The following is a 21,989-nucleotide window of genomic DNA, read 5'->3' on the forward strand; positions in this document are numbered from 1 at the left end:
GTTGTCAATGTTCTGGATTTTGGCTGTTCTAATAGGTGTATAGTAGTATCTCACTGTTGTTTTTTTTTAGTTTGCAGTTCCCTAATGACATATGATATGGAGCGTCTTTTCATACTTGCCATCTGGATTTTCTTATATGTTATCTTAAAGGAGTTTTATAGTTTTGATTACGTAGATGGTCTGTTCTTGCATGCTGTCTACTTTATCCATTAGAGCCCTTAGCATATTAATCATAGTTGTTTTAAATTCCTGGTCTGATAATTGCAACATCCCTGCCATATCTGGTCTGGTGCTTGCTCTGTCTCTTCAAATTGTGTTTTTTGCCTTTTGGTGTGCTTTGTAATTGTTTTCTTGATAGCCAGATATGATGCATGGTTAAAAGAAATGGCTGTAAATAGATCTTTAGTAATGTAGCGGTAGGGTGGAGGGGGAGGGCAAATATTCTATAGTTCTATGATTAGGTTTCAGTCTTTTGGTGACCCTGTGCCCTGTACTGTGAACTTCACCAGTGCGTCTCAGTTTTTTCCTCTCTTAAAAGGTACAAGATGGCTGGATGCAGCTGGAGTTGTGTATTCCGCTTCCCCCATGTGGAAGGCTAGAGAAGGCTAGAGTTGGGTATTTCCCTTTAACCAGGTCAGTTAAGCTCTGATAAAACACCAGCAGTTTAGGCTCTCTTAAATAGTTTTTCCAGGCCTTGTTAAGAAGAACAGAATGCTCTGGCATGTTTCAAAATAGTTCCTTTTCCTCTTCGCCTGCTGGAAGCACAAGGGAGTTTGTCTTTGATATTCTCTGTGAGACCTGGGAAAGCTCCTGGAGATAAAATTCACAAAAGTATGGGAATCCCCTATGACTGGCTCCTCTTGGAGATTTTAACTCTCAGAATTGTCCACATGGAGCCTCCAGCAATTCGTCAGTTACAGTCAGGTTTTCTTACCCTGGCACTGGTTCCTGCAGAGGTTTCTACTTTGGTAAATTGTGATTCTCTGTATCTTCCTGTCTGTCTCTCTAATATTGGGAGCTGTGGTTTGCTCTGTGACTTCACTTCTCTGATGGATATAAGAAGAGTTGTTGATTTTTCAGTTTGTGCTGCTTTTTACTTTTTTTTGAGGATGGAAAGGTGACTTCTAAAGCTCCTTACCTCCTGGACTGGAAATTGGAAGTCTCCAGTAATCTTTTGATAGCATAATTTCTTACAGATTGATATTTCAAGTTCTTACACATTTCAAAAACCATGTTGAAGGGGCTGGCCCCGTGGCGCAAGCAGTTAAGTGCGCACGCTCTGCTGCAGTGGCCCGAGGTTTGCTGGTTCGGTTCCCGGGCGCACACTGACGCACTGCTTGTCAAGCTATGCTGTGGCGGCGTCCCATATAAACTGGAGGAAGATGGGCATGGATGTTAGCCCAGGGCCAGTCTTCCTCAGCAAAAAAAGAGGAGGATTGGCAGATGAGGCAGATGAGGAGGCTGATTTCACACACACACAAAAAAATTGAATATTTAACAGCTTAATATTTCGAAAAGCCAAAAATAGATGAAATCAAATAAAAATGATTAATTACTTGTAGTTCATACATAGTCTCTATACTATCTATAACTTAGGAAAAATAGCACAGCCTAGAAAAGCTTTCCTATATTACTGTTTTCTGTGAGGAAAAAGAAAAAACACTAGAATCTGTCAGTTTTTGAGTCACCATTAAATACCAATGAATGAATTTTCTGTTAATCTTTCAGCAATGCGTGTTGCTTTCCACTCTTGAGCAAGAACAAAAATATTACCTTATGTACTAGTTTCACATTTAAATAAAATCTACGAGAATAGAATGTTGCTCTGAACATGACATTTTGTAGCTCATTGTTAAAACCTAAAATTAAATAGACAAACAAAACTAGAAGATTACTAGTTTTTCCTTTAGTCAGTGCAAGAATCCGAGGATTCTTTCATCTAAGATTTCCCTAGCTGTTTGAAAAGCATTAATAGGAATGTTGTATTTGAGAAGAGGTTGGATTTAATTTGTACGTAGTGCTCCTTCAAGACATTTTATTGGTTATCTTTCCTTAAAATATAATCCTAAAATAAAATATACTCTCCTAGGAGCTATCTATAGACTATAAATATAAAATTATATTTATTCTGGGTGAGACAGTAAAGATTTACTTCAATTCATCACATGATAGTAATAATTGGAATTTCAAGATAACATACCTAATTTGGTATTTTCCATTGTTTCCCATTGATTTCATAGCAACCCGATATAGTTTTGAACACAATTAAAATAACCCAGTCAACAGTACTGTGGGCTAGCCACAATAACAGATATAAGAGAAGTACTTCAAAGCCAGAAAGCTGAAGAAGAGTATGGTAATAGATGAAACATTCAGTTGTCTAAGAACCTTTTAAATGTAGTGTCATTTAACACTGTGTATTGCTGAGAAAACATAAATTTCAAAGGGAAGTGTGTTCGTGTCAATGAATTATTTATCTGCAGGATTAACATTAGTCACTTGTGTTCAATGACTCAAAGAATATTCTTCCTTTTTAAATTTATTCTTAAGGAAATATAGGAGATGATACTCATTTTCTACCTTCTTACATCCAATCTCTGAAACTCAGTGTCCAAAAAATTCATAACAAGTCATATTGTAATTGGTGAATACTTTAATCCAGTATTCTATTATCTCCTCACAGCCCCCTATATTGAGTTCCTGATGGTCACTGAGAAGCTTGTGCCATTCTTGTTTGCAGCAATGTGAAAAACATTTTTATTTCTGGTAATATTAAAACATTGAATGGTAATTAAGTTATTACCACCACAACAATGAAATTGAGTCTGCCAGAAATCTATCATTTTTGCCCCTCTGCGGTTTTTCTACTATGTGACTAGAAGACATCATTCCTGGTGCCTATGTTACTTGTACCTATCTTCTATGGATAAACAATTCCCAAGACAAAGTGTGCCTTTTCTGGCAAAACATCAGCAAAAGTAATTAAAGAAAGTCTCAGTCCAATATAAGATACTCTGATTGTGAATTAAAAATGGAAAGCATCACATAGCAACTATTGTGAATGTGACGGAAGACTATAATATGTTCATCCTTGGAAAAGGCATGACAATATTCATAGGCTTTGTTGAGGCTCACAGGTTATACATCAATTAAACAAAAAAGGTTGAGCTTCAGCAAGTGAGTCTGGGAGTGATACTCTGCAGCCCTGAAAGTCAGAGAGAGCCTGTGCTGCTGGTTGCCTGGCTGAGGCAGAGTATCTGGTTTCCGTGTTGCCATTCAGTTTGGCTTTTTGGGTGAGATTGAGTTTACTCATCACATGATAGCCAAATTCTAGTATCTTGGACCCTTGGGAAGAGCGCTGTCAATGAGAGGCAGTCTCAATGGGGCTCTGCCATCTCAGGGAATGGGTGGCATCACTTACATTGGATGTTCACAGGCAGATGCAGAGTTTTTCCTTGAAAGCCCTCACTAGGCACAACAAGAACAATTAACATGGCTCTACATCTCAGACAATGGTAAATGTAGTCTGTAGGCCACTGGGTCAGCTCCCAGGAATCTTTTAAATGCTGACTTCGTTTTTGTTTATGTTATGGTTACCACACCTCTTCTCACCCTCAAGTCAGTCCGTTTATCTCCTCTTTGTTCTTGATGTATGTTTTATTTGCCTTAAGTAATTGCTGTCTCTTAGGTATTATTAAAAAATGTTTATAGGGGCCGGCCCGGTGGCGCAAGCGGTTAAGTGCGCGCGCTCTGCTGCGGCGGCCCGGGGTTCACTGGTTCGGATCCCGGGCGCGCACCGACGCACTGCTTGGTAAGCCATGCTGTGGCGGCGTCCCATATAAAGTGGAGGAAGATGGGCACCGATGTTAGCCCAGGGCCGTCTTCCTCACCAAAAAAAAGAGGAGGATTGGCGGATGTTAGCTCAGGGCTGATCTCCTCACACACACACAAAAAATGTTTATATTAACTATAGATGGCCTTTTACTGTCTCTTTTTCAGATCATATTTTTTCCGTTAGCTTATAGTTCTATTTGAATATAAAGTCATATAACATATTTGTTAATGTTCCTGTCATGCAGCTCAAAATTGTTCTGGATTGAGAACCTGTGGACAGTGTTTGGAACAGCCTGGATGTGGCTGGTGCAATGATCCTAGTAATACAGGAAGAGGACACTGTGTTGAAGGATCTTCACGGGGACCAATGAAGCTTGTTGGAATGCACAATAATGAGATGGTTCTTGACACCAGTCTTTGTCCTAAAGAAAAGAACTATGAGTGGTCCTTTATCCAGTGTCCAGGTAATAAAAATGTGATGAAAACAATTTCAGTTTCTGCTTGAGGAAACCAAGAATGATTTTTCCTTTCTTATAATAAAGATTTAGAAAAAAATAGCAATGAAAATGAGAATCAAATTTCAAAGATAAAAAAATATTCTTCCCTAAATCTGTCTCTGTTGTATAGATAGTATTCTGTTTGGAATCGTTAAATAGGCTAAACCAGATGCATGGCATATAATTACTAGATTTGGTTTCATGTGAACTGTTAAGAGGAAAAAATATTGGCTTCATGCCAGTTCTCTACCCTGTAGTATATTGTACATAGTATTATAATATCTTAGAGTTCAAAGACAACTCAGAGGATCCAGTTAAACTTCATGCTAACTATGAGAATGTTCTCTATAATATCTATGATGGAGTCAGCTGGCCTCATTTTGAAAGCTGCCATTGGTATTCACTACCATTCAATTTTGAAGGTCAGTAAAGTTTTCAGGGTTTTTTTCATAAGAAGTCTGTTCTTATTCTGAATAAAATCAACCTTCTTGAAAAATTAATTTATTCAATATGTTTTTATTGAGTGCCTAGTATGTGCCAAGGAGTGTTTTAGGTGCTAGGGACACAACAGTTAGCAAATTAGGCTAAAATCACTGCATTCTTGGAGCCTGTATTCTAATTGAAATTAATACAATTAATTTATACATCTATGAAGTTAGATGGTGATAAGTGCTATTAAATAAATAAAGCAAGGAAGGGGGATAAGGCTTGCAATTTAAAATAGGTTGGTAAGAGAAGATCTTACTGAGAAGTAACAATTAATAAACACTGCAAGTAGATGAGGGAGTGATTCATGGGGATATTTGGGGAAAGAGTGTTCTAGAAGAGGTAACAGCCTGTCACAAGGACTTGGGTGAGATTGTTTGTTTGGGAGGTGAACCTTGGAAGCACGATTGAGGGAACAGAGAGGTTTCAAAGATGGGAGAAAAACCAATAATATATGCATGATTAAGCTGGCTACTACATTGGGAAATTTGGACTCAGACCCTCTAGGGACTAAGAGTAACCATGTAGAATGCTCCTCAGAGTTGACTCCCTGAGGGCCTGGGAGGGTGGGACATTTATCCACTAGCTCTCATCCCCCAGTGGTTGAGTGATGCCTCTGAGAGTATTGTACTTCTGAGCTGTGCCAGCATGTCTGATTAATAGCTTTCCCGGGCACCAGTGAAAATTCTGAGGCAGAGAAGTAGAAAGATACTGCAGAACTTGCTTTAGGTGAGACACTGACAGTGTGTTGCACTGAAACCAGATGGACTAGGGGAATATGGCACAGGATGCAACAATGCCTGCTACATAAACTTTGAAATATATGAAAAGCAAAGAAGGAACAAACTATTGATTCACATAACATTGCTGAATCTTAAATACATTTTGCTTAGTGAAAGAAGCCAGACCCAAAGGCTTCTTTCATACATGTTGTATTCTATTTCATTTGTAAAACAATCTGGAACAGGCAAAACTATGGGGGTGGAAAAAGATCAGTTATTTTCCAGGGGTAGTAAAAGATATGGATTGACTTCAAGAGACCTCACGATGGAATTTTTTGGGTTTTGAAACTATTCTTTATGCTACTGTAGTAGTTCATACATGACTCTATGCATTTGTCTGAACCCATATTGTATACCACAAAGAATGAACATTCCTGAATGTAAATTAGAAAAGTCAACCAGGATGTCAGGGGATCCCAGGAGGGAATGCAAACTGTGACAAATAAATTTAACTGTATTACAAATGCCATAACCTCATCAAAAAAAAAAAAGGAGCTGACCTAAGTAACTTTGGAAAACAGTGTTTTGACTTGGATACTGTAAAGCTAAAGAAAAAAACACAGTAGATAAACATTGTATTCTGGTTAGTAAATTTGTTTCTCACATAGTACAGGTTAACAATTCTAACAATATTTTATATGTTTACTAGGTTTGGACAAATAAATAAATAAATGGTGTTTAGTGTGAGCCAGGTTTCCCACTGTCAGAAAAAGAGGTTAAAAATAAGCAAGGAGTGAAGACTACCAAGAACCCTGTGGTATGGGATTAGAGTCTGAGAGAACAGCATGAATTCATGTTTATTTTAATATATATGTGCAGAATTTATATTTTAAAATCTATAAATAGAAAATCCATATTTTAATATAGATATGTGTGTATACATAGGTTAATATATATACAAATATTTCCTAGCTCTGTTTGCCAAGAGGGCCTAGAAGCCATGACACTTGAATAGCAATGAGCACATCCAGTGCCCTCATCTTGTTGTCTAAATACTGTTTTCCAATGAAAGGAACCAGGGCTCCTTGAAGAAATGGCCAATTCCAGACCTGGGGCAGGGAGAATGCAAGAAGGGGCTGGAGCATTGGTTAGTGCCAGAACGTAAGAAAATGCTCAAAGAAAAAGAAGACTGGATCATGTGTAAGGGACACAGAGCCAACCTGAAAGAGTTCTCAATGGATCAAATCTGGACAAAAAAAAAATAATAATTGTATTATATTATATATATATATATATATATATATATATATATATATATATATAAAATAATTGGATTATAAACCAAAGAACAAAATACATATCCATGATTCTATACTAATTTAAATGATTGACTAAATAATAAATGGGTGAGAATGGACAAATATTCGTCATAGAAAAATTCCAAATAATAAATGTAGAAAGAATGAGGGAAATAAAAAATCACTATGAAAACCCCGCTGTATTAATTGCTGTAAGAATAATCCACTTAAGAATGTTGAAATTAGTGGGTGAAACTTTAATGAGAAACAGGATATTTGCATAGCTTCAAAGTATCTCCCTCAAAAATATTTGTTAATTACTGTGGTGTTTTAACATATGTCTGCAAATTCTTTGACACTTCTTCAACTAGGAGATGGAGCTTAATTTCTCTCCACTTGAGTGTGAGTTGGACATAGTGACTCGCTTCTAATGACTAGAGTATGGAAGTGTAAAAATTGTAACTTTACAGTGGAAAAAGCAAGTAGACATCATCTTAACCTAGTGATCAAGGTTAAAAACACCAGTAATTAGTCATGTTAATATCATGCATCTCCTGACATGATGTGGTAAGAAGGGCACTTCATTTCTGCAGTATTCTTCCCCCAAATCTGTAACCCAGTCTAGCCATGACAAAACATCAGACAAACTCTGATTGAGGGACATTCTATAAAATCCTTGACCAGTGCTCTTCAAAACAGTCAAAGTTATGAAAGTGAAGGAAAGACTAAGAAACTGTCACTGGTTGTAAGAAGCTAAGGAGACATGACAACTAAATGCACTGTGGTATCCTGGATTAGATAGTGGAACAGAAAAAGGACATTTGTGGCAATACAGGTGAAATCCAAATGAAATCTATAGTTAATAGTATTGTACCAATGTTAATTTCTTAACCTTGATAATTATACCATGGTTATATAAGATATTAACATTTGAGGAATCTGGGTGAAGGGTACACTAGAATGTGCTGTACTATTTTTGCCGTTCTTTTATAAATATAAAATTATTTCAAAACAAATTTTTTTGAAGATGTGGCAGTTTAGAAAAATAGTCAAAAGAAACTTCTAGAAATGAAAAATATAGTCACTGAAACTAGAAATTTAATGGATGCGTTAAATAGCAGATTAGACATAGTTGAAGAGATCATTGCCAAACTGGAAGATAAATATGAAGAAATAATGCGAAGTATAGGACAACAGTGATAGAAAGATAAAATGATGCAAAATATGAAAAAGAGGTTAAAGGCAGTAAGGATAGAATGAGAAGTTTCAAATATACCTAATAGGAGTTTCAGAAGGAGAAAATAGAAAAAGGGAGAGGAAATACTTAAAAATATTGTCATGCAATGAGGATATTGACACACACACACACACACACAATTAGTGCCATCTTGTCCAAATATAAAATAAAAAACCATATTTTGTTAGATGTGTGTATTTTGTTATTTGGGTTAAAACAGGGAAAATCTTATAATACGAGAAGTAGAAGAGTGTGTACGATTTCTAAAGCTCTCAATATGTGAAGAAAGTTGTGTTTAGACCAACATTTCTGAAGAGAAGGATACTGATCCCACGATACTCTACAATTTTTTAGGAATGAAGCAAGGAACATCTATGTGACATGAGGGATGAGTACTTCCTAGTCAAGAAACTGATACTTTTAATTAAAGATGGCCTCTAGAATTCTGTGGCTGATATCATACTAATTTTCCATTGACCCTTCAGAAAGCAAGAAGAAAAAAAAATAAATAAAAATTCTTATGACTGCAGCTATCAACACCTATGATAGATCTATAGTAGTTAAGACAGTGTGGAATTGGTATATGAATGGACAAATAAACCAGTGCAAGAGGATTGAGATTATAGAAACAGATCCACATATATATGATTACCTGATTTATGACAAAAATAACACTGCTAGTGCAATGGGAAAAAAGATGGCCTTTTTAATGATTGATGCTGGCTGAATTTGATATCTGAAAAATTGTATCTAGACCCCTACCTCATGTTATACAAGATATTAATCCCAGATAGATTGTGGATCTAAATGTGAAGGCTAAAACATACAGTTTCTGGTCATCAGTGACTTCTTAAAGAGGACACAAAAGATTAATCATATAAGAAAATATGGTAAATTGTACTATTTTTAGATAAAGAAATTCTACTCATGAAAAAAGCACCATTTAGAAAGTGAACAAAGCAAGCTATAGAATCAGAGAAGATATTTACAATATATATATATCTAATAAAAAACTCTTATCGAGAATTGAGATTTATTACAAATCAGCGATAAAAAGACAACGCAAATGAAAAATGGGCAAGAGAATTGAATAGGTACATCACAAAAGAGAATATTGAAAAGGCCAATAAATATCTGAAGAGGTGCTTAGTTTTTTCAGTCATGAGGGAAATGCAAATTAAAACCACAAAATGATACCACTAATCACCCACCAGAATGTTTAAAATGAAAAAGATAATTTTTAAGTGTTAGCAAGGGTGTGCAGCAAGTGGAAATCTCAGATACTGCTTTTTGAGATCCTAAATGGTATAGACTCTTTGGAAAACAGTTTAGAAATATCTATTAAAGCTGAACAAATGCATACCCTATGATTCAAGGATTCTGTGTCTAGGCTAGTGACTGGCAAACTACATTCTACTGTGAAATTTAGCCTGTGCCTTGTTTATATGTGGCCTGTGAACAAGAATGATTTTACATTTTTAAAGAGTTGAAAAGAAGAAAGAGGAAGAGGGGGAGGGAGGGAAGGAGGGAGAAAGGAAGCAAAGGAAAGGAAGAAGGGAGGGAAAAAAGGGAAGAATTTTTGACAGAGTCTGTGTATGCCCACACTGTCTAAAATATTTACTATTTGGTCCTTTACAGAAAACAGTTGCTGACTTCTGGTTTAGGTCCAATAGACTCAATAGAAAGCACACCTAGGTTCACTTGGAAGACACATACAAGAATGTTCATAGCGGCGCTATTTTAATAGCTCCAACTTGGAAATCATCTAAATGTTCATCAACAGTTAGATGAATAAAGAAATTGATCATCCACACAATGGAATACATAATGTGAGAATGATTAAACTAAAACTACATGCAACAATGTGAATGGCTTTCGCAAATATAATGTTGAGAGAAAGAAACCAGACACAAAAGAAGACATACTTTATGATTCCATTTACCTGACATTCAAAAACAGGCAAAACTATTTTATGGTATTAAAGATTGACAAATAGATTTCAAAGCAAAAAGTATTACCTGGAATAAAGAGGGTAATTTCATAAAGATAAGTGAGTGAATTCATCAAGAGGACATAACATTCCTGAACACTTTCACCTAATAACAGACTTTCAACATAGATGAAGGTTTAGTGGTGTGTGACAAGGATCCTCTTTTAATTTCCATATATATTGTAGGTTACCACTTTCTGCCTTGATTTGTGTAGCTGCCACTGTACTGGTTTGTTTTTCTCTCACTGCTTTATTTTGGAGAGTGTGTTAGTTTTCTATTACAGCATAACAAATTACCACAAACTTAGAGGCTTAAACAATACCAATCTATAGCTCCCAGTTCTGTATGTCAAATGTTGGGGCATAGCCTGGCTGCTTCTCTGCTCCAGGTCTTAAAGGCTGAAATCGCGGTGTCAGTAGGGCTGAGTTTTGTTTGGAAGCTCTGGCGAAGAAAATGCATCTAAGCTCATTCAGTTTGTTGGTGGAATTCAGTTTCTGACAGTTGTAGGACTGAGGTGCCTGTTTTCTAGTTGGCTGTTAGCTCGTGACCACTTCAGCTCCTAAAGAATGCTCACATTGTCTCCCACATGCCCTCCTCCATCTCTGAAGCTAGCAATGTAGGGTCTCGAAAACTCAAATGGGATCTCTCACACTTTGAATCTCTTTCTTCCGGTAGAGACCAGTTCCTTTTAAGGCATCATCTGATTGGGTCCATCCAGCATGCTCTCCCTTTCTTAAGGTCAGCTGTGCCATGTAACGTAACCTAATCATCAGTGACTATCCCATTATGTCTACAAGTCTCTACCACACTCAAGAAGAGGCCATTGGTGTTTGATTAAATAATTGAGTGCTATAACCTAGCTTCACTGACATATATGACTAACCATTGCAGCATACAGTTTACCTATTTAAAATGTGTAACTCAGTGGTTTTTAGTATATTCACAGTTATGCAACCATCACCACAATTGACTTAAAAACATTTTTATCATCCCCAAAAGAAACCTTATACTTATTAGCAGTCACTGCCTGTTAAACCTCCCAGCTACCTTTGTCAACCCTAGGCAACCACAAATCTTTATATCTCTATAGATTTGCCTATTCTGGACATTTTATATAAATTGAATCATACAATTGTAGTCTTTTGTGACTGGCTTCTTGCACATTGCATAATGTTTTCAAGGTTTATCCATAGTGTAGCATGTAGCAGTACTTCATTTCTTTTTATTACGAAATAATATTCCATTATATGGATATACCACATTTTGTTTATCCAGTTAACACTTGGTAGACATTTGGTGTTTCCAGTTTTGGGCTTTTTGAATAATGCTTCTGTGAACGTTCATGTACAAGTTTATGTGTGGACATATTTTCGTTACTTTGGGAATGGAATATCTGGATCAAATGGTAACTTTTTTTATTTATTTATTTTTTTGTGAGGAAGATCAGCCCTGAGCTAACGTCCATGCTAATCCTCCTCTTTTTGCTGAGGAAGACCGGCTCTCAGCTAACATCTATTGCCAATCCTCCTCCTTTTTTTTGTTTCCCCAAAGCCCCAGTAGATAGTTGTATGTCGTAGTTGCACATCCTTCTAGTTGCTGTATGTGGGATGCTGCCTCAGCATGTCCGGAGAAGCGATGCGTCGGTGCACCCCCGGGATCTGAACCTGGGCTGCCGGTAGTGGAGCGCGCGCACTTAACCGCCAAGCCATGGGGCCGGCCCAAATGGTAACTACCTTTAACCTTTTGAGGAAATGCCAGACTGTTTCAAAGCTGCTGCATTATTTTACATTCTCACTGACAGTGCACAAAGGTTCCAATGACTCTACATCCTTGCCAAAACTGGTCATTTCACATCATTTTGATTATAGTCATCCTGGTGGACGTATCGGTATCTCATTGTGGTGTTGATTTGCAATTCCTCGGTGGCTAATGATATTGAGCATCTTTTCATGTGCTTATTGGCCATTTGTATTTCTTCTTTGGTGAAATGTCTATCAGATTCTTTGTCCGTTGTTTAATTGGAATTTTTGTCTTTTTATTATTGAACTGTAAGAGTTCTTTGTATTTTCTGAATACAAATCCCCTATCAGAGATTGAATTGCAAATATTTTATCCCATTCTGTGAGTTGTCTGTTCACTTTCTGGATAGTGTCCTTTGAAGTACAAAAGTTTTAAATTTTGATGATATCCTATCTATTTTTTCTATTGTTTCTTTTGCTTTTGGTGCCATACCTGTGAAACCATGTATAATATGAGATTGCAAAAATTTATGCCTATATTCTCTTCTAAGAATTTAATAGTTTTTAGCTCTTACACTTAGGTCTTTAATCTATTTTGAGTTAACTTTGTGTGTGGTATGAGGTAGGGATTTCAACTTAATTCTTTTGCATGTGGCTATCCAGGTGTCCCAAGACCGTTTATTGAAAAGACTACTCTTTCCCCATTGAACTTATTTTTCATTTTGCATATTTTATTTTTCAACTTTAGAAATCATATTTTAGTCATTTTTATATTTCGCATTTCTCTTTTTCTTGTGTTCGTGTTTTACTCTGTATTCTTGAGCATATGGTGCATAGTTTTAATAGCTTTAAATCCTTCTCTGCGCATTCCATCTTGTTTGCCATTTCTTTGTTTCTATTGATAGTTTTTTTTTACTGATTATGGATCAGATTTTCCAGATTGGTTATCTTTGATGGTATCCTACATGGTGAATTTTTATAGTTTATTATTCAATTTTGTTCTGTTTCTTTCCGTGTGTTGGACTTTATTCTAGCATGCAGTTATATTAGGTAGGAATTGTATGATTATTTCAAAAATTGTTTTTTAAAGTTTGTTAGGGCCTGTACATAGCAGCCCTAAGTCCAGTGCTAATTTATTTCTGCTACTAAGTCAGTACCTTTCTGTGGTCTCTATACAATGCTGTTTGTATTATGAGGTGTCTGCACTCTGACTAGTGGAAATACAAATGATTCCCAGTCCTATGTGAGCTCCTGGCATTGTTTGACTTACTGTTTTCTGGTGGTACTTTCTCCAGCTTCATGGAGTTTCACACCATGTGTTCAGTTGATTAGTCAGCCAAAGATTCAAGGGGACCCTTATGCAGATTGCTGTGTGGAAGTCTCTCTTCTCTTGTATTTTACCCCACAATTTCTAGCCACCATGGCCTCTCTGAACTTTGATCTTTGTTTCCTCAACTAAATGAGATCTCTGACCTTTGTTTGGGTTTGCCTTCTTGGGCTGCATCCTCAATTCTGCCTCCAGGTAACAAGCCAGGGGAGTCATAAGTTCAGCTTATTTGTTTCTGTTTTCTCGGAGATACCATTCCTGAGCTGCCTATTATATTTAAAAGTAGTTGTTGCATATATTTTGTTTTGTTTTCTTGTTGTTTACAACTGGAGGTCAGTTCTCAGAGTGGTTAATCCTTCATGGGCAGAAGTGGAAGTCTTCTATCTGTGTGTTTTTATTTACAATGAATCTCTTGTAAACAGCATATAGGTCTTGCTTTTTTTGTTTTTCTAAATCTAGTCTGACAGTCTCTGCCTTTTATCCAAGTGTTTAGTCAATCTAGATTTAATATAATATTGGTTTTAATGAGTTTAAGTCCTGCCATCGTGGTATTTGTTTTTGAAATTTCTTTTACTTTTTCCTCTGTTATTTGTTCCTCCTTTTGCCTTTTTTGGATTAATTGGGTGTTTTTAAAGTCCGTTTTTATCACTTATATTGGATTTTTAGCTATACCTCTTTTGTGTTTTTTTTAGTGACTGCTGTAGTGATTGTAATAGTCATCTTTATCTTATCACAGTCTACCTTGAATCAATATTATACTACTTCGTGTATAAGGTAAGAATATTACAATAGTGTGATTCCATTTGCTTCTTTCTTGTCCTTTGTGTAATTATTGCCATATATTTTACTTTAGTATGTTATTAACCACACAATACATTATTATTTTTGCTTTAAACAGATGATTTTCTTATAAAGAAATCATGACAGGGAAAAAATCTTTTTATTTACCCATGTATTGACCATTTCTTGTGATCTTCATTTTTTTTCCCTATAGATCTGAATTTTCTTCTGCTGTAATATTTCTTTAGCTTGATAAACTAAGTTTAACATTTTAAAATACTGTGTTTCTCAGTTGAGGCTATAAATTATCTTAGCTTCCATATATCTGAAAGAAGTTTTTACTGTGTAATTTTGTGACTTTATATTTGAAGGATATTTTTACTGGAAATAGCATTCTAAGTTGACAGATGTATTTTTTCAGTAATTTGAAGATGTAATTTCCTTTTCTTTTGGCTTCCACTGTTTCTCTTATGAATCCCTCTATCAGTTTTATTGTTTCTCTTATGAAAGCAATATGTCTTTTTTCTTCCTTTGGCTTTTTTAAATAGATTTTTTCCTTAGTTTTTGTATGTCAGTAATTTTAATGTTATGTAGCTAAGTATCAGTTTCATTTTTTATTGTTTGTGAATTGTATGGTTTATTTACCTTGTGGCTTGATGTTTTTCATCATTTTTGTAAAGTTTTCTGCCTTTATCTCTTCAAATATTGTGTCCATCTCATTGTGTCCCCCTGTCTTCCATTTCTGAGAGTTTGCTTCACTTATGTTAGGCTTTTTCACTATGTCCCTGATTTTTCTTACTGTTCTCTGTATTTTATATCCTTGTATCTCCTTTGATCTATGTTTTCACTTAACTAATTCTTTCTTTAGACATTTCCAATTTTCTCTTAAACCTGTGTTTCAATTATTTATTGCTATTTAACATAGCACCCCATGATCACTGTATTAAAGCAGTTTTATTCATAATTCTGCATAATCTGCATCAGATTCTTAATGAATTCTGCTAGGCAGTTCTTCTGCCAGTCTCTCCTGGTTTTTCTCCTATGGCTAGAGTTACCTGGCAGCTTGACTGGTTTTCGATGGTCTCAGAATGTTTCACTCACATGTCTGATGGTTTGAGCTGGCCAGTTGGTCTAGAAGTCCTTAGATACAAATGGTTCTTCTCTGCTGTATTTGGCCTATCATCCTCCAGTAGTATAGACTGGGCTTCTATACACTGTATTCTTAGAATAGAGTTCTGAGGAGAGAGTCGAGTATTTATGCCTCTTGAGGTCTAAGTTCAGAATTTCTACACCATCACTTCCACATTCTATTATTCTGAGAAAGTTTTGATGCCAGTCCATGTTCAAAGGATGGGAAAAATCTCACTTTTTTGATGAGAACAAGGATAAAGTAACATTATGAATGTTGTATATACAGAGATGGCAAGAATTTGTGTCAGTTATTTTTCAGCTTATCTAATTACTTCTAATTATTTTGTTTGTTTGTTTATTGACATATAATTCATATACCATAAAATCCACTCCTTTTTCTTTGCTGAGGAAGATTAGCCCTGAGCTAACCTCTATTGCCAATCTTCCTCTTTTTTTTTTTGCTTGAGGAAAATTAGCCCTGAGCTAACATCCATGCCAGTCTTCCTCTATTTTCTATGTGGGTCACAACCACAACATGGCTAACAAGTGGTGTAGGTCCACGCCTGGCATCCGAACCCAGGTCACTGAAGCAGAGCACACCAAACTTTAACCACTATGCCACGGGGCTGGCCCCTAAAATCCACCATTTAAAAGTATACAATTCAATGATTTTTAGTATAATCAGGAGGTGTGCAACTATTATCATCATATACTTCCAGAACATTTTAATTACCCCCTAACAAAACCCCATACCCTTTAACAGTCACTTCCTATTCTTTTTTCCCCCCAGCACCTAAAAACCACTAATCTACTTTAGTTCTCTTGGGATTTGTCTATTCTGGACATTTCATTTGAATGCAGTCATACAATATGTGGCCTTTTATGTCTGACTTCTTTCACTTAGCATGATGTTTTAAGGTTCATTTATATTGTAGCGTGTATCAGTCCTTTACTTCTTTTTATGGCTGAATAATATTCATTTGCATACCACGTGTTTATACATTCATTAGTTGATGGACCTTTGGTTTATTTCCACACTTGTTATTATGAATAATGCTGCTATGAGCATTTTTATATAAGTTTTTTTGTGGACATGTTTTAATTTTTTTTTGGTATATACCTAGGAATAGAATTTTTAGTCATGCAGTATATCTATATTTAAGCTTTTGAGGAATTGCTAGACAGTTTTCCAAAGCTACTGCACTATTTTACATTACCACCAGCAATGTATGAGGGTTCTAATTATTCTATGCTCACCAACACTAGTTATTGTCCATCATTTTAATTATTACTATCCTAGTGGATGTGAAGTGGTAGCTCATTGTGGTTTTCATTTGCATTTCCCTTATGACTAATGATTCTCTTTTCATGTGCTTCTTAGTCATTCGTATGTCTTCTTGGGAAAATACTCAAATCCTTTGCCTATTAATTTTTTTTTTAATTATAGAATTTTAAGAGTTATTTATGTATTCTGGGTAATAGACCCCTATCAGAGATATGATTCTCAAATATTTTTTCCTATTCTGTGAATTATCTCTTCACTTTCTTCATGATATCCTTTGAGGTGCGAAAGATTTTTATTTTGATGGTGTCCTATATGTTTAATTTTCTGTTGATTACTTTTGCTTTTGGTGTTGTATCTAAGAAGCTCTTGTCTAATTCAAAGTCATGAAGATTTACACCTATATTTTCTTCTAACATTTTTATAATTTTAGCTCTTACATTTAGGTCTTTGATCCACTTGGCGTTAATTTTTACATATGGTGTGAGAAATGGGTCCAAATTCTATCTTTTGCCTGTGGATATCAAGTTATCCCAACACCATTTGTTGAAAAGGCTATTCTCTCCTCCGTTAATGCTCTTGGCACCCCTGTTGAAAATCAGTTGACCATAGATATATGGGATTATTTCTGGACCTAATGCAATTCCATTGATCTATATGTCTATCCTTTTGCCAATACCACACTGTTTTGATTACTGTAAACTTTGTAGTAGGTTTTGAAATTGGGAAGTGTCAATCTTCCAACTTTTTCCTTTTTTTCAAGATTGTTTTGGCTGGGTTCTTTGTAACGCTGTATGAATTTTAGAATCTGCTTGTCTATTCCTAGGAAAAAGTCTTTTGGAATTTGAGAGATATTGCATTGAATTTGTAGATCAATTGGGATGAATTGCTATGCTAATAATATTGTCTTTGGCTCTCTTAGAGTTTTTTATATGTAAGATCATGTCGTCTGCAAATAGAGTTAGATTTACAAATTCTTTATAAATCTGGATGCCTTTCATTTCTTTTTCTTGCCTAATTGCTATCCAGAACCTCCAGTACAGTGTTGAATAGAAGTGACAAGAGAGACATATTTGCCTTGTTCCTCATCTTAAAAGGAAAGGTTTCAGTCTTTCACTGTCAAGTGTGATGTTAGCTATGAGTTTTTCATATATGTCCTTATTCAGGTTGAGATAAATCTCTTCTATTTCTAGTTTGTTGAGTATTTTCCATCTATTGAGATGATCGTGTGGGGTTTTTTTCCTTTCTTTATTAGTATGGTGTATTACTTGATTGATTTTCATATGTGTAAACAATCTTGCATTTCCTGGGATAAATTCCACTTATTCATGTATAATCATCTTTTGTATACTAGTAGATTCAATTTGCTGGGGTTTTTTTTTTTTTTAAAGATTTTATTTTATTTATTTTTTCCCCCCAAAGCCCCAGTAGATAGTTGCATGTCATAGCTGCACATCCTTCTAGTTGCTGCATGTGGGACTCGGCCCCAGGATGGACGGAGAAGTGGTGCCTCGGTGCGCGCCCGGGATCCGAACCCGGGCCACCAGCATTGGAGCGCGCGCACTTAACCACCAAGCCACGGGGCCGGCCCTGCTGGGGTTTTTTTGAGGATTTTTGCACCTATAATCATAAGGGATATTGGTCTGTCATCTTCTTTTCTTGTGATAACTTTGTCTGGTTTTTGTATTAGATTAATACTGGCCTCACAGAAAGTGTTAATGAAGTCTTTTTGCGTCTCTGTTTTGAAAGTGTTTGTGAATAATTGGTGTTAATTCTTCTTTAACCCTTTGGTAGAATTCATGAGTTAAGCCAGCTGATCTTGGGCTATACTTTGCTGTACTTTGTTGATTACTAACTCAATCTCTTCATTGTTATAGAGTATTCATATTTTCTGTTTTTTCTTGAGTCAGTTTTGGTAGTTAGGAACTTTCTAGGAATCTGTCCCTTTCATCTAGGCTATCTGATTTATTTGCATACAGTTGTTCATAATATTTCCTTATAATCTTTTTTCCTACCCTTTGTCAATGGTATGTCTCATCTTTCATTCCTGATTTTAATAATTTGTGTCTTCTCTCTTTTATTTCTTAGTCAGTCTAGTTAAAGTTTTGTCAATTTTGTTGATCATTACAAAGAACAAACTTTTGGCTTTATTGATTTTCTTTATTGCTTTTCCTACTCTGTATTTTATTTATTTTTGCTCTAATCTTTATTCTTTCCTTTCTTCTGCTTGCTTTGGGTTTAGTTTGCTATTTATTTTTTAGTTTCTTAGCTTGCAAAGTTAGGTTGATTTGAGACCCTTTTCTTTTTTAATGTAGGTTTTTACAGCTAATAAATTTCTTTCTGAGCAGTGTCTTTGCAGCATCCTATAAGTTTAGGTATGTTATATTTTCATTTTCATTTGCCTGAAAGTAATTTTTAATTTCCCTATGATTTGTTCTTTGACCTATTGGTTATTTATGAATGTGTTGCTTCATTTCCACATATTTCTGGTTTTCTCAAATTTTTTCTAATTTTATTTCATTGGGTTCAGAGATCACACTTTATATGACACCAGTTCTTTTAAACTTGTTTAGCTTTGTTTCATGACGTAGTATATAGTCTATCCTGGAGAATGTTTCATGTGCACTTGAGAAGAATGTATGTTCTGCTGCTGTTGTGTGGATTCTTCTATTTATGTCTGTTTGGTCCAGGTGATTTTTAATGTTGTCAAAGTCTTCTGTTCCCTTGCTTATCTTCTGTCTAATTGTTCTATTAATTATTGAAAGTGAGGTACTGAAGTCTCCAACTATTGTTGAATTGTGTATTTCTATTTTAATTTCTGTCATTGTTTACTTACATTGTTACATGTATTTTGAGGATCTGTTGTTAGGTACATATGTGTTTATAATTTTTATGCCTTCTTGATAGATTGTCTTTTTATCATTATAAAATGTCCTCTTTATCTCTAGTAATATTTTTTAAAGTCTATTTATCTTGTATTTGTATAGCCACTCCAACTTTCTTATGGTTGCTGTTTGTATGCTATATCTTTTCCATCCGTTCACTTTCAATCTGTTTGTATCTTTAGGTGTCGATAGTACATTCTTGGATCTTTGTTTTTTTATCCAGTCTGTTAATCTCTGCATTTTGATTGAATTATTTAATCCATTCACATTTAATGTTATTATTGATGTAATTGGGTTTATGTGTATTTTGCTTTTTTCCTCTATATGTCTCATGACTGTTCTGTTCCTCTGCATTTCATTTATTTATTTTTCTGTAGAAAGTGAATTTTCAAATGTACCATTTTAATTTATTTATTGATTTTTCACTATATTTTTGAGTTGTTTCCTTAGTGGTTGCTCCAGGCTTTACCATATACAATTTAAATTATTAAAATATGCTTCAAATTTATACTAACTTAATTCTAGTGAGATAAAATAGTGTTACTCATATGGATCTATTCTCTTTCTACCCGTTTTGTGGTATTGTTATACATATTACATCTATATATGCTGCAAACCCAACAACACATTTTTACAGTTAATACTTTATATAATTTTATGTCCTCTAAAGAATCTGAGAGAAGAAAGGAGGGCAAATGTATATTTATAGCTTTTTTTGTATTAATCTTTGTATTTACCATGTCTGGTTTTCTTCGTTTGTTCCTGTGAATCCAAATTACCATCTGGTAATACCATGTCGTATCCTTATCCCAGTATAAATTTTCCCACCCACTTCCTTTGTGCTGTTATTGAGAAATATATTACACTTTTATGTGTTATAGGCCCAAGAATATGATTATATATATCTTTTTAAATATAATTTTTAAAAAATCGGGTAGAAGAAGAAAAGAGATGAAATATGTATTTTTACTGTCTTTTATATCTTTTATAATGACATAATTACTGTTACTGGTACTATTTGTTTTATTGTGTAGAGTTTAATTACCTTCTGGGGTCATGTGCTTTCACCCTGAAGAACTTCCTTTCATATTCTTGTAAGGTGAATATGCTAGCAATGAATTCTGTCAATTTTATTTTTTTGTCTGTGAAAGTGTTTATTTCACTTTAATTTCTGAGAAGTAGCTTTGCTGGATAGAAAATTTTTGGTTGGCAGTTTTTCTTTGAGAGCTTTAAATATATCATTCCTGTTACTGGCCTCTGTTATTCCTGATTAAAAATCAGTTGTTAATCTTATTGGGCTTCTTTCTAAGTGAGGAGTCATTTTTTTCTCTTGTTATTTTTAAGATTTTCTCTTTGTCTTTCATCATTTTTATTATAATGTGTCTGTTTGTCAATCTCTTCATGTTTATATTACTTAGAGTGTGTTAAGCTTCTTGAATGTGTAGATTAATGTTTTTATCGAATTTGAGTTTTCAGGAATCATCCCTTCAAATAAACTTTAGCCTCCTTTCTCTCTCTTCTATCCTTTCAATACTCTCATTATGCATGTATTGGTGCACTTCATGGTGTCCCACATTTATGTGAGGCTCTGTTCATTTTTCTCCATTCTTTTTTCTCTCTGGACTTCAGCTAACATAAGCTCTATTGATCTATCTTCACGTTTACTAAATCTTTATTCTGCCAGTTCAAATCTACTGTTGGATCCCTCTAGTACATTTTTCATTGCAGTTATTGTACTATTCTACTCCGTAATTTTCATTAGTTCTTTTTTTTAATTTCTGTGTTTCTACCGATATTCTCTATTAAATTGGACATTGTCATCATACCTACCTTTACTTCGGTAAGCATGGTTTTCTTATTTTTTCTTTCTTTAAGTATTTTGAATATTTTTACTGTTTTCTAATTGTCCTTTTACTCCCATTCTTGAGATGTCAATTCTCGTTTTTATTCTTTCTCTCTTTCTTTCTCCTAACTCTCCTTTATGATGCTTTGTAATTTTTCATTTTGAGGTTTAATTCAGTAAGTGTTTTTTCTTCTATGTCAGAGGTTTGAAAACCAAGGCCTGAAGGCCAAACCTAGTCCACTGCCTATTTTTGTTAATAAAGTTTTATTGGAGTACAGCTATATTCAATTGTTTGAGTATTGTGTATGGTTGCTTTTGCACTACAAAGGCAGAGTTGAGTAGTCGTTACAGAGATTGTATTGTTTGCAAAGCCTACAATACTTACCATCTGGTCCTTTACAGATAAAAGTTTTCCTGTCTCAGTTCTGTGCTATCTTTGTGTGACCTGAGTTGTACAAGTATTTCAAGTGGCCATTTACATCTGCTTTTGTAAGGTGTATGAGGCTTTACTTCATTACAGGACAGGTTTTACATTAATGTTTGATATTGGGGTTTCTCCACCATATGGGCAATGTGGATTTCAACCCAACACGTATGCCTGGCGCAGGCTTTAAGTTCTCACAAGTGACTTTTTTGTTTCATACACATATTCCAGTGTACTTAAGATTCTTTTCTGCTTCTTTGGGCTTGTCATGTGTTTTAGTACCTTTTTCACAGTTAGGGGCTATAATTGAAGACTTCAAGCATTGTAAATATGGTTCAGTTTAGCTCCCTTGCTTGACGATGCCAGAGATTATATCTCCTGGCCCTGTTGGATTTTGAAACCCATGCCTCCTAGCTCTTGCTTGTCTATCCCATGTGTAGTAAAATTCTGCCAAGCTGAAACTTCTCGTTAAGATTCTTGTTTTTTCCCTGCTTTATTTCTAGCATCTGATAA

General features: G+C 35.1%; 1 protein-coding gene across 3 annotated transcripts in view; it reads left to right on the forward strand.

Annotated features, from left to right (window-relative positions):
• The window catches only part of ATRNL1 (attractin like 1), a 739,265-nt gene that overhangs the window by 179,070 nt on the left and 538,206 nt on the right, over positions 1-21,989 (forward strand). For all 3 annotated transcript variants that reach the window (XM_058544074.1, XM_058544075.1, XM_058544076.1), the window contains one exon: positions 4,080-4,298. In XM_058544074.1, the coding sequence (XP_058400057.1) occupies positions 4,080-4,298 (219 nt within the window). The remainder of the gene's footprint in view (positions 1-4,079; positions 4,299-21,989) is intronic.

This window comes from Diceros bicornis, chromosome 6 (genome assembly GCF_020826845.1).
Source record: "Diceros bicornis minor isolate mBicDic1 chromosome 6, mDicBic1.mat.cur, whole genome shotgun sequence".
Classification (NCBI taxonomy): domain Eukaryota; kingdom Metazoa; phylum Chordata; class Mammalia; order Perissodactyla; family Rhinocerotidae; genus Diceros; species Diceros bicornis.